Below are 13,193 nucleotides of genomic sequence, written 5' to 3' on the forward strand. Positions count from 1 at the left end.
AGACACGTTACCAACTTGTATGTCTTTATACGCACTCTATGGGCTCTGCCATGGTGGAGAAGCCATTTCTTCGCGGGGATGCCTGCAGCTGGCCCTTCGAAATCAATTGACGCTTCCATCCAAAGGTTTCTGAGTGCTCAGACACAGCTCGCACACTTTGTGGGACTAGTATGCTACAAGTTACATCTTTGGCAACAAAAGGGGCATTGATACCGGTGTCTGATTATTTGAGGGATTGATTTGGCAGTTTGAGTAATGGCCGCGGATCCATCTTCTTCTTACAAATTGAATGCTACTTTCTTAATTTGATAATGAAATGCAGCAGATGGGGTGAGGATTGCTTTCGTTACTTGGATTGAAGATCAGACACACACGGGACATGATCATGTCTTTGTTGGTAATGATGATGATGATGTGAACCAGGAGCATCCGATGCTGATTTTGCACTGGAGTTGTGTTCTGTATGCTGGCATGAACTATACTGCAAGATGGCTAAAGAATTCAGATTTTGATTCATGGTATATTGTGAGTAATATAGTTCTTCTTTTCTGATAATAAATTTTAATTAAATATATCTTTGCAGAAATAGTTATAAAATCAAAACCCACACATAATCTAGCCCAAAGCAAGCTCAGGTGGAGCTGATGAATCCAAGTTTAAATTTTATTTTATTTTCATGTTAAAACAATATTGTTTTGGAAAATATAAAGAACAGGGTTTAGTTTAATAACACTTGTGCGATGATGGTTGGTGTTTAATTTGTTCCTTTGGCTTTATTTTTTGGCTCTAACAGTAAAACTTTTGTGTGATTCTTTATCATATCAGAAAGCTCTAGGACTAGAAAGAGCTTCCATGCTTTCTCCTCTTTCTTGCGTCCTATAATTACGAGAAAACCCCTTCTTCTTCCTCCTCAATAATTCAATGGCTGCTGCTGCTGCATCTTACAAGAAATATGAGACAAGAAGCCGAAACCCAGACCCGAAAACCTCTCTTCTTTTAGTCATCGACGTTCAAAACTACTTCTCCTCCATGGTCAATCCCATCCTACCTCAACTTCTTACTACCATAGACCTCTGCAGACGGTCCTCCATCCCTGTTCTCTTCACTCGCCACAACCACAAGTCTCCCCTCGACTACGGCATGCTTGGGGAGTGGTGGGACAACGACCTCGTTTTTGATGGCACGGTGGAGGCAGAACTCATGCCGGAGATCCGACGTCTTGCGGGACAAAACGAGGTGGTGGAGAAGAACACTTATAGCGCGTTCGAGAACACGGGGTTGCAGGAGCGGCTGGTGGAGATGGGTGTGAAGGAGGTTATTGTGACGGGTGTTATGACTAACTTGTGCTGCGAAACGACGGCGCGTGAGGCGTTCGTGAAAGGGTTCAGAGTGTTTTTCTCCACCGACGCGACTGCCACGTCGGACTTGGAGCTGCACGAGGCCACGTTGAAGAACCTGGCTTATGGGTTTGCTTATCTGGTCGACTGCGACAGGCTTCAAGCTGGGCTCTTGGATAAATAAATAAATATAATATAAATTAATTACTATTTAATCGTGTGCTTTTGTATTTATTTTCTTGGAGTTGAGTTTTTCTCTTCTCCTCTCTTTCCATGAAATGCATGATTGTGTGTTTTATGCAGAAATAAATTAAGGTTTCTTTTGCCATGATTTGTCAAAACTGAAAATTAATAATTTTGATAAAAATAAATATTTTAAAGCATATTTGATATATTCATGATAAACAAGATGTTTCTAATCAAATATACATATAATTTTTCCTTAGAAAAAAAAAACATATATCAAATAATCACATAATAATCCATCACGAAAGAAAGAAATCATCAAACAGAAATCTGAAATCTATCTGTGTGTGTGTGTGTGTGTGTGTAATCGATTAATTGTAACCAAACTTGTTGGTAGCATACTCAAACAAGGATTGGAAATAGCTTTTAGATGATTCGGCATGAGGCAACTTGAGAAAACGAGCAACTTTGGCGAAGCCAGCATGGTGCGCAGTCACAGAGTCATCCTTGGCTTGTAATTTCATTTCCTGCCGGTGAAGTTCCGGTCTTGATAAGGCCCACTGCATTGCCCAGATGGCCAAAGGCCGCATGTAGCATAAAGATCTATACTGGTCAGTGGTGTTCCAACCTTCAGGAGTTTGAAAGGAATATCTGCAGATGACACAACATCAACCTCTTGTTACTCAGCATTCCATGGGTTATATTATATGTGAATGATTGTTACAGTTGAAGTTTAGGGTTTCTGAGCCTACCCAAGTCCTTGTTCAGCCCACACAGCCTCGTAGACTCCACTAGCAGTATGAAATGCCATATCTGTCAGGCCTTCCTGGATCATGGTTGCAGCAACCGCGTATGTGACCCCGGACCATATTTCTCTTGACTGCATGCATGACATGTCAACTGTTCCATCAGGTAGCATCCCATTTACGGCCCCTCGTTTCCCATCCTGCACCTTCAGGACGTTGTAATTATAAATCTTCTCCAGTGCACATCGAGCTTTGTCCTCGTCAACAATAGGCGAAAGTCCGCATGCTCGTGCGTACCTGCCAAGAAAACCATTTACAGTGGAGAAGTTAGAAACCCTAGAACTCTCAAGCATGGACTATTCTTTATCCTGCAAGTAATCTACGGAAGTAATTTCATGTCTGCGTTCTGTGCTTTTGAAAGAACACATAAAAGCTGTTTCTGCTGCTTTCAGAAGCAAGTGGTATGCTTTGGAAAATTAAAGCAAGAAAACGATCTGAAAAGGGCATAATTGAAACACACCATTGTCCGGCCAATTGATCAGCTTGAATGGATGAGCTATTGATACCACCGCTGTTGTCATAATTGAAGTAAGAACCATTCCATAACTTGTCATACACAATCTTTGCCTTCTGAAACCTACACCAAAAATATTCTGCAGAATCCTTGTCTCCTACTTCCCATGCCAGGGCTGATGCAGCCTGTAAGGCTGCCACCCATAGCCCCCCACAATATGCACTAACCCCTGACAAAGACCACGTATCATATGTCTGATCAGGAAAGCCATCGTTCTCAATCATCCCATCACCATCCTTGTCAAACTGATCCATATAAGCCATTGCAACATAAACTGATGGCCAAACAGCCCGTGCAAACTTCTTGTCTCCAGTGACAATTACATCCCTGTAAACCTGGAGAACGAATTTTGGATTCAAGTCTTTCCAGCGGTCAGTGTTGTGGAGGTTATAGGCATTTACTTCAAACCATGGGTCATGGATCCCAATGTCATGAGGGACAGCTCCAATAACCTTTCTAGGAACACGCTGCCCATCGTGTAGCAGTGGCATCATACTGGGATCGTGCATCATAACTGCCGCTGCAAAGTCCCTTTGAATGCTGAGCTGAAGTTTGGGAAACAGCATAATGAAGGCGAAAGATGCATAAAAGTGAACATCATAGGTGTTCCACATGTGATACTCGATCCCTTCTAGATAAAGGAATTGACCAACATTTTCCTCTCCTTCTTGTAGTAAATTAGTTCCAAAAGCAGAATTGGTTGTTAAAGGTGTGTGGATTTCCTCAAGTACAGAAGTCATCCTTCCAAGAATGTCAACAGCAGTATCACCTTGATGGCCTAGGTTGGAGCCTGCCCTGTCGAGAGAAAACTTACTTCCATCAATAGTTGCTAAGCTATGGAATGGAGGGGATCCATCTGCAATAAATAAACAAGCAATTAAAACGTTAACTAGTCAATAAATTGAAAATTCAAGATGTAGAAAACTCGAAAGCAAGATACTCATAAACGCTCGAAGGACTACAAGAGAAGAGGCTCCATCATCCACATACCTGTCCAAATTGTCCCCCCTGAATTAAGATAATAGAGCTCATTAAAGAGAGTGCCAGGATACCTGCAAGGAAGCATCGAAATAACTTCAGGTTCTGGGTTTACATGAAATGAGAAAACACTGCACACTGAAGCTAACCATTCAGGAAGTCTCTTGTCTTCAAGAATTGGTCTCTGCCAGGCTTCTATCTCTGACTCCCAAAGGCCATGCTCTGTTTTCCAAGGAAACATACAAAATAGGGAATTCAGACGAATTTATCTTCTCGCCAGTTCAAGATTATGGTTGCCAAATGTTAACCAATCTCCAGACTTCCAATTCACAGACTGGGTTTAAAATATTTTTGGTCCACGATTGCATATTTTTTAAGCAAAGTGGTATCATCAAAGAGGACCGGATAGGAATTCACCTAGAATAGCATCATGCGCAATATCAGCAGCAGCATCTCCATGAGTACCATAGAATTTTGTGTAACGCCTGTTTATGAAAACTTTTTAGTGTACAGATAACCTTTCAATCTGTAGTCCACTTCAGACAAAGCATTTGGCAACCCACCTGTGGTAAGTCCTTCCACTCCCAAATTTTACGTCAGGGCAGTCCCATGCCAATGAAAAAGTAACTGTACATACACCATCTGGTGGGACCGTTGAAGTCGCTGCAATGGCTGCCCCAATAGATGATCCTGGTTCCGAAGGAACTGGCTTTCCAGGTGAGTTGAGGTTGTCGAAGGACCCATACTATTAAAACACAAAATGCACATCAAGTTTGGTCGAAAATGATGACAGAAACAATAATAATGAGCTGGCTCAGGGTTATTCCTTCTGGATCATCACATACACCACTAGAGCTAAAATAAGGGATTGTGTTGTCTTTCCTCTTTAAAGGAAGGATATCTTCCAAAGCTTTGCTATATTTGGGGTGTGGAAAATGGAAAGCATGAGAAAATCGTTAGTGTTTAGAGAAAGCCTGAAAAGCCATCAGTAATAAAGTATGCATTCACTTGTAGAGAATCAAATCCAGCTGTAATGAAAGCCAAAATGCCCCAACCGTTCTCGATCACACTGGTTTTCAACACGTACTCTCATCATCTTCTTGACTTTTCCATTCAATAAGATTTGAAACGGAGGCTACCTGATTACAACCAGGCCCTATACCACATGAACTAATGCACAGGGGAAGAAATACCTGGTATGTAAGTTCTCATTAAGCAGAATATCTTGTCTGATCGTCACTTTCCCAGTGGAAACTAAATGTTAGTTGTAGATATAAAAGGACCTGAAACATTTGACAAACAACTAGTTCCTAGTCGGGAAAGCATCGCTATTTTTTTGCGAAAGAAGATAGCTAAAACCTGGTGAAAGTACATGCAAATATGAACAGACAACATCCATATATTGTATAACATATGGATGTAATTTTCCGGAATCCCTCATTACGATTTGAAGATAAAAAACCAGTGGGATTTTAAGTAGACATTGTTAGCAGAAGACACAGAGTTAAGCAGTTGAGAATATTTTCATAAAATGAACAAAGTATGAGTATTAGCCAACCTCTTTTACTTCATTCCACATTTCTTTGGCTGTGACACCTTGCGAGTTTCCAGATATCACGAAGCAAGGACATTTTGAGACATGAACAACAGGAGTCTCTTGTGCAGCGATTGCAAAGGATACCGAGGGAAGCTCGTTTGCTGTCCTGTATTAGTAACAAGATGGATTCATTATACGAAAATTTCAACACATGCCACAAAAATATCCCATCAAATCTCGAAATAATATAAATTTCCAAAGAAAGGAACTTACTTGTGATTCAGAAGTACACAATGCACACCATCCTCCATCCTAGAAAATCAATAATCTTGTTGATTAGCGTCAGTTACAAGCATTACGTGCACATCCACATGCTTTATACACAGACACAAAATAAAAGAACATTCATGACAGTATTATATTAACAGTGATACTGGAAATTACAGCAACATAATTTTTTAATATAATTTTTTTTTTTAAAAAAAAAAGCACCATATGCCTTACATGTTTGTTGAGTTGAGGTGCTGACCAGAGAATTCAGATACACCTCCAACGGAATTCTGGAATGGGCACAAACAATAAAGTTGCATGAGTGTTGGTGGCTTCTCAGTTGTCAGACTACTTTGTTGGATCTTGAGACATATATTTAGCAATCATTTGAAGAAATAAACGAAGAAATGATCCACAAAATAGTACACACAATACAAAAGCATCGGTGTAAAGGTTAAAAAAAATGCAAGTACTTACTGCCCATGTGAAAAGCAAGGTGACATCTGCAGAAGTCTCCCCATAATTGTAGAGCTGGAAAAAACATTTCACTCTTAGTAACAGGGTAGACTGTACTGAATCTCGAAGAATCAAACTTTGCAGAGATGCATTCCAACCTTGAAGGTAAAAACTGATGCAGGGAAGCTGCTCTCTTTGTAATTATGAGGAATAATAGGTGAAATTTGACGACAAACAACCCTGAGTTCTGGATCAGGTTCGCCTGCATTTAAAGAGGAGGGCATGGGCATCCAGATATAGGATAGTATATCCAAAACGGCAGGCATAATAATTTGAGATGTATACAACTTGAAATGTACATTACCCTCATATACAGTCCAAGCCCTGGGGTATAAAGCATGATATGTGGAGTTATTTCCCTTCAGATTCCAGTCCCAAGATTCAATCCCTGAGCCTGCAGCTTCTCTGATTACATAGATGACATTCATTAAGTCTATCTTTGACCGTTTTTCGTTTCTTTGTCTATATTTCTATCAAGGTGAAGCTCAATATTAACTGATTTCCGAGTTGTATAAGAAACAACATTTAATTTGTAAAGTAATCAGGAAATAATGCAATCACTTACTCAAGCACATCTGGACTCCTTGAGCACAGTACACTGGAATATTTTTTACCATTTGAGCGCGAAACAAAAATCTGCATGCAGTAGCATTCAAATAAAGAAATCACACATCATTTTGCAAATGAAAAAAGGTTCACAAATTCTGAAAAGTTATTTGCCTTGTGAATATTAATTTGTGGCATCTTCATTTCCCAATCATATCTTTTGTCTTAATTCAACAAAAATCATTGACTAAGGGCAGCATCAACCAGAGGATGATTGAGTTGGAAACAGAAATAAGTGAAAATTTAGATGGGATAAGCGAAATACAGTCACAACCACCGAAAAACATTTGTGGAGGCTACAGGATTATCTTACAAGTCAAGTTATATTGATGATGGTAGCGATTCATTTTTCTTTTATAATTGCCTCTAGCAAAGAAATGCAACAGTGCAAGTGAGAAGATCATGTATTTGCTCAATACAAGAAACAGAAAGGAAAGGTATCCAGAGTCGATCTTATGCAATTCACTCTAAAAGTTCAAGGTTAGAGAAGATACATTTCCCTTATCCCAAATACCTTCAGTAAAATTTGTGTTTTAAGACATTTCAAGCAGATAGAGAGCCGGTAATGCAAACAACTCAGTCTGACGTAGAGCCAAAACATGACTGTTGTGTTCAACGTGGCTAGACATTTTCAAAAACAGGAAAACTAACAACTCTATGTTAACTTCTAGCGAAGGATTGCTTGCACCAAAAACTAACAGTTCCATAGATCGCAAAACAAACATATTTCTCCTCGTTGATTTTGCGTCATTACAGGTCTCCCATTAGACATGGATAATTTCCATTTAACTAGTCACAGCTTCCCAAAGAAATGAAGTGTAAAACACATGCATTGACAACTCTTTTTTTCAGTAATTTGAGTTAAACTTACAGAAAATTGATTTGCTAAAACAGGTTTTTCTTCGCATATTCTAGGGAACAGTTGCCAACGCTGAAATTCACCCTTGTAACTTCTTCCAATGCTTCCTGATCTGCAAATTGTTAATTTTTAAAAAAAACAAGAAAAAGAAAACAGGTGTTAGAAGGGAACTCGTTAAGAAGATCAATGAACTTTTACAGCAACAATGTAGCAGATGATGCATTAATTTCACGTCGCATCTGATAAACTCCTATCAGCCATAGGCAAACATGATATCAATATAGTTTATCATGAGTACAAACTTGCCTATGAATATATGAATAGTCCACCATATGTTGCCTATTACACAAAACTTGGAAATAAAGTGCATGCAAATCATTATTTCAACACATTATTCTATTCTAGTTTATAGATGACTAGGTAGTTCTAAATATATACGATGACAAGCTCGCATCCACCTTGCTAGAATGTGTCCAAAATAAATAGTGAATGGATTGAGTTAAAGTTTGGCTTTCCTAGCCATACAATGAACAAATATAAATGTAATTTTATTTTTTATGAGTAAGCACTTACCCAATACCGCCTACAGGAACGCCAAGACAAGATGTCGCATTGCGCTTGGCAAATGGATCGATATAAAACCCCCCCTGCAAAGAGTAAATGCAATGATTAGTTTGTTCTTTGTGGTTCCTCACCAAAACTAAACATATCAAGGTACAATGGGCAATTATGACAAAAATTATTACCCTTTTTCTGACATTTTCTTCTCGGATATGACGCAATAGCCGAATACCTATAGGGGCCTGCCAAAGCAAAGAAACCGTCTCATGGATATAGATAACAAGGCAAGATTTTCCACCTAAAAGTTATTGATGATAGAAAGCAAGGGATGTTATGAAGTCTCAGAAGTGTGGAAAGGTCTCATTACATAAAACGGAGTCGATTTGGTACTTTAGAATGCTTCATTTAACTCATCTTGCATCGTCTTTTTCAATAAACAACCCACTTAAAGAACAAAGGACAATCATCCAGATGTGCAAGATTCAAAACTACAAACATAGCATGTTGACTATAATTTTGCATGAGTTAGCACATCCGCAGCTTTTCTCTTCCGAGATATACATCCTGAATTTACCATTGTATCATCTGCCAATATTTCACGCACGGCATTTCAAATATCTGTGGAGAATTTCACTCCACAACAAGGCCTTTCCATGACAGTGGTTTGAGTTTGTTTTTGAAATAGACATAATAGCAAGGAAGACTAGCATCTGTAAAGCAGAAGAACCCATTTATTATCTAAATTGGAACACGTACCATTAAAAGTTTCTCTTGCAAACTTAAAGTGAACTGTCAAAGGACAGTTTCATCGCTGTCTAATTTCCGCTGCCAGGTCAGTGGTGCAGGTTTCCCAGCATCAACCTTAATCCAGACATTCAAAGGGGAAAGAAAGAACTTAGATACAAGACTAGCATTGAAAGGTTTAATTATCAAACAACTATACTCTTCCAGATGACAGCATTAAAAGTCCCAAAAAAAAAACAGCCAGAATTGGGCAAAAGGATGACAATAAACTCAAAGAACTGCTGTTACAGACGCAGAAGAAAAATTGTACAAATACTGAAGAACTCAACTAAAAACCTGCTGAAGTCTAACAAACACAATTCAACCCTTCCAACCAAGCAGAGAGAAAATCCCGTTTACATTATATATAAGCATACCTTATCCACCGGATAACTTGAAGGTTCTCCTTGTTCTTCATGAAAACCATTCCCTGATATCTTTCTCTCAAACATCTTTCCTGAAATAACCAGAAAGTTAGCCCGGATGGGTGTAGACAATGCAATCCATACTTCCCTTTCCTTTAAAAATAAGAGCACCAGCAAATCCTATCTTTTCTTTTGGTAAATTAGGATACCATTGTCCTCAAATCCTCACCTTCACAATGACCACCATCCATCACACCCAATAATACTACCACCTACCATTATATTATAATCGGTGCCTTGCAGCTAAAGATCAAATTAATCAAATTGCAACAACTCAAGCTCTATTATTTTAATTCATAATCATTATCATAAACCCAAAACATCCCTTGGTTTCGTCTTGTGGGACCCACTAACTCAGTCCACTCCATCAATGGCTGATTTTATTGGGAAAACTGTGTAAGGGTTGGATACTCGGGGATGAATGGCGCGCGCACATACATACATACATACATGTCCACGGTCCACCCCGTCAATGGTTGACATCATTCAGAAAAATACAGCACTACCCTTCCCAGACAGATAGATACATATATACAGATTGTATGCTGTCTACAAGAAAATTCTTGTAGTAAACTGCATGACAGACGTGCATAAATATATTTCAATTGATTTCACAACATGTACACGACGTGGTTTAATAAGTCATTGACAGTACAGTACAGATAACAGAGAAACGAAGAGAGATATCATCAGTTTAGCAAGAACTGCATCGAAACAGGAATGCATAAAGAAAACTAACCTGGAGAGAAGTGGGATCGCTTGTTTAGACGGTTTGGTTTCAAGACTGAAACTGCAGGCTATAAAGGGCTTGCAAGGAAGTGGAGATCCTAATAACTCTTCTTACCATTCATCTTGTCTTCATTTGAATAGCCAAAAACATTGACCATTACTTTGAATGACGTCTAGATCATCTGGTATTTAAGGATCTCTCTAATTACTTTTCTTGTAACCACAACAGCAACAACAACTGTTCTTGTTCTCTGGTCCCACATCTTCGATTAAGAGACAGCGGTTGTCAAAAAAACAAAAAATTGGCTAAGAGCTTTTATTACAATTATAAACAATCCATATTCCTTGATATTTGTTCTTACTGCTCTCTCTTTTTCTATGATTAAGTATCCGCTATCAGCATCTAGAAAAATCTTTGTAGATAGATAGATTATTATAAATCATTAATTTAGTGGATTGCTACAAAATTAAAGACAAACATCTTCTTTCTTGTTGCTTCCTCAGTCAAGCATATGGCCATTGAATTGTCGTCGATGTAGTATACAGTATTATAGATTAGGGACCGTCACCAATTGAAGGATGACAAGTTTTCTGAGGATTCCATTATTGACTCGAGAAATTAGTGAATTTACCTTTTAATCATTTTGAAATCATTTATAGATTGTTCTGCGCGAAGGCTGTTCGGAGAATATGATTGTAACGTGTTTCTTAAAAGTTTTAAAAAATATATGCTTAAAATTAAATTTTTTATATTTTTTTATCATTTTAATATTAAAAATCATTTTTTAAAAAAAATTATTTTAATATATATATTTAATCCAAAAAAATTTAAAAATCATTATTATGACACCAGTAAACACCCATTAAATTCACTAAAAAAAAAAAAAAAACAGTACACGTGATAGGGAGGTCCATGGCAGCAAAGAGTCATACGTAAGCTATCCCCTCTCCACACACACGTATACACGCCGCACATAAATAGGCAAAGGGAAGGTGCATCACAACACAAAAAAGTCATACATAGGTGAGTCTATGATAGTTATTTTACGAAATTATTTAGCAGGTAGTCGGCTTGAAATCCAAAAAAAAATTTATGATTTTAAATTTAAATTTCATAGTTGTTAATAATTTACGCTTATATAATTATTAATTTTAAAATATATAAAATGTTCGAAATATACACAAGTTATCTGAATACCTATATTAATAAAAAAAAATATTTTTTTATATGATTGAATTATTCAAACACAAACCTAACCAATCAATCTTCATCTTTATTTTAAATCATTTTTATTTATTTAAAAGATACGCAATACATGAATAAAAATAACATAAAAGAATTTAACTTCATTTCTATAAAATTTCCAATATTCCAAGTCAGGTCCTCACTAATCAATTTTTAATTTTGAAAATTAGATTTGATTACACATAAAAATAAATAAAAATAAAAATTATAAAGTGTTTCGCATGCTATATAATAATGATAAGGACAAGACAGTTTTTTTGTGAAGTTGGTTTGGTGCTATCCAAAATTATTCCTATAAAGAAATTTTTGTTCCACTAAAAAGAAGAACATGACAAGCTTATCTGATACTCGGCACAATGATTTATCTAGTTGATTAGGGTTAATATAAGGATAAAAATAATTATTATCATAATTTTAAAATTTGACTTGAGGCCAAGTATAGGTCACAAGTTGGGTTAACCATTAACTTAAGTCAATATAAATATAAAAATAATTATTATCATACTTTAAAAATCCAACTCGGGAGTTTACTCGAGGCCAAACATGGGTCACGAGTCGGGTTGACAATTAACTTGAGTCAATAAAAGTACAAAAATAATAATTATTATTATTTTAAAATTTGACTTAGGGGTTAACCCGATATCAGGCTTGGGTCATAGTTCAGATTGACCATTGACCTAAATTAGCAATATGATAAAAATGGTTATTGTCAAAGTTTTAAAACTTGACCTGAGATTAACTTGGGCCTAAGCTTGATCATCTAGGCTCGGGTTAGGGATCAGGTTAATCATTAACTCAAGTCAACATATGGATAAAAATTATTATTATCATGATTTTAAAATTCAATTTAGGGGTTGACTCAGGGTCAGGTCACGGGTCACCCGACCCTTGACTCAGGTCTAGATAATAATAAAAATTATTATTATCATAATTTTTAATTTTGACTTGAAAGTCAACTAGGGAAAAAGCCTAGGTCATGGTCTAGGTTAACCCATGACCTTTGTCAATGTAAGAATAAAAATTAAAAGTGATTATTATCATATTTTTAAAATTTAACTCGGAGATTGACCTGGGGCCTGACTCAGATCATAAGTCAGTTTGACGATTGACTCAAGTTAACTTTAAAATAAAAATGGTTATTATTATAGTTTTAAAACTCAACTCAAGGGTCGACTCAAAGTTAGGGTTGATCAACCAGGCCCAGGTCACGGTTCAGGTTAACCATTGACCAAAGTCAATATAAGGATAAAAATAATTATTATCATAGTTTTAAAATTTGACCCAAGGATCGACCCAAGACAAAGTCTGAATGGCAAGCCTAATTGACTAGTGACTCATGTCTAAGTAATGATAAAAATAATTATTATTATAATTTTAAAACTTGATTTTGGGGTTGAATTGAATCCAAAACATAGGGCACAAGTCAGTTTGACAATTTATTTAGGTCAATATAAGGATAAAATTGATTATTATCATAAACTTAAAACTAATTCAAGGGTTATTTCGGTGCTAGGTTGAGGTTATAAGTTAGGTTAACCATTAATTTGGGGTAACTTTATAATAAAAATAATTATTATCATAATTTTAAAACCCAACTTGGGGATCGACTCAAGGTTAGGCTTGATCAACCAAGCCCGGGTCACATTTCATGTTGATAATTGACTCGAGTCAATGTACTAATAAAAGTGGTTATTATCATAGTTTTAAAACTTGACTTAGAGATCAACCTAATTAACACGGCTAAAAGATTGATTTCTTCTCCCAAGTGCAGGAGTATCGAAGTAATAAATAACCCGGCAAGACCCGGGTCGAACCACAGGGAGGTTAATTGTATAAATTA

General features: G+C 36.9%; 2 protein-coding genes across 2 annotated transcripts; one reads left to right on the forward strand and one right to left on the reverse strand.

Annotated features, from left to right (window-relative positions):
• Positions 1 to 719: 719 nt before the first annotated feature.
• On the forward strand, positions 720 to 1,662 carry LOC105142100 (uncharacterized). The gene has a single exon (XM_011049560.1). The coding sequence runs from the start codon at positions 922 to 924 to the stop codon at positions 1,519 to 1,521; it is 600 nt and encodes a 199-aa protein (XP_011047862.1). The 5' UTR covers positions 720 to 921; the 3' UTR covers positions 1,522 to 1,662.
• LOC105142099 (non-lysosomal glucosylceramidase-like) lies at positions 1,602 to 9,696 on the reverse strand. The gene is given in 20 exon segments (XM_011049559.1): positions 1,602 to 2,174; positions 2,276 to 2,566; positions 2,790 to 3,699; positions 3,834 to 3,895; positions 3,971 to 4,043; positions 4,239 to 4,306; positions 4,385 to 4,566; positions 5,380 to 5,524; positions 5,632 to 5,670; positions 5,863 to 5,918; positions 6,106 to 6,159; positions 6,243 to 6,346; positions 6,449 to 6,549; positions 6,710 to 6,780; positions 7,622 to 7,721; positions 8,183 to 8,256; positions 8,356 to 8,412; positions 8,927 to 9,031; positions 9,331 to 9,410; positions 9,548 to 9,696. Coding segments are annotated over 20 exon segments (2,874 nt in total). The 5' UTR covers positions 9,570 to 9,696; the 3' UTR covers positions 1,602 to 1,894.
• Positions 9,697 to 13,193: the final 3,497 nt, after the last annotated feature.

This window comes from Populus euphratica, unplaced genomic scaffold (assembly GCF_000495115.2).
Source record: "Populus euphratica unplaced genomic scaffold, PopEup_1.0 scaffold268.1, whole genome shotgun sequence".
NCBI classification, from domain to species: Eukaryota; Viridiplantae; Streptophyta; class Magnoliopsida; order Malpighiales; family Salicaceae; genus Populus; species Populus euphratica.

What these genes read in the sequence shown, in the direction of transcription:
- LOC105142100 (XM_011049560.1), top strand. Translation starts at nt 922, where the DNA reads ATGGCTGCTGCTGCTGCATCTTACAAGAAATATGAGACAAGAAGCCGA.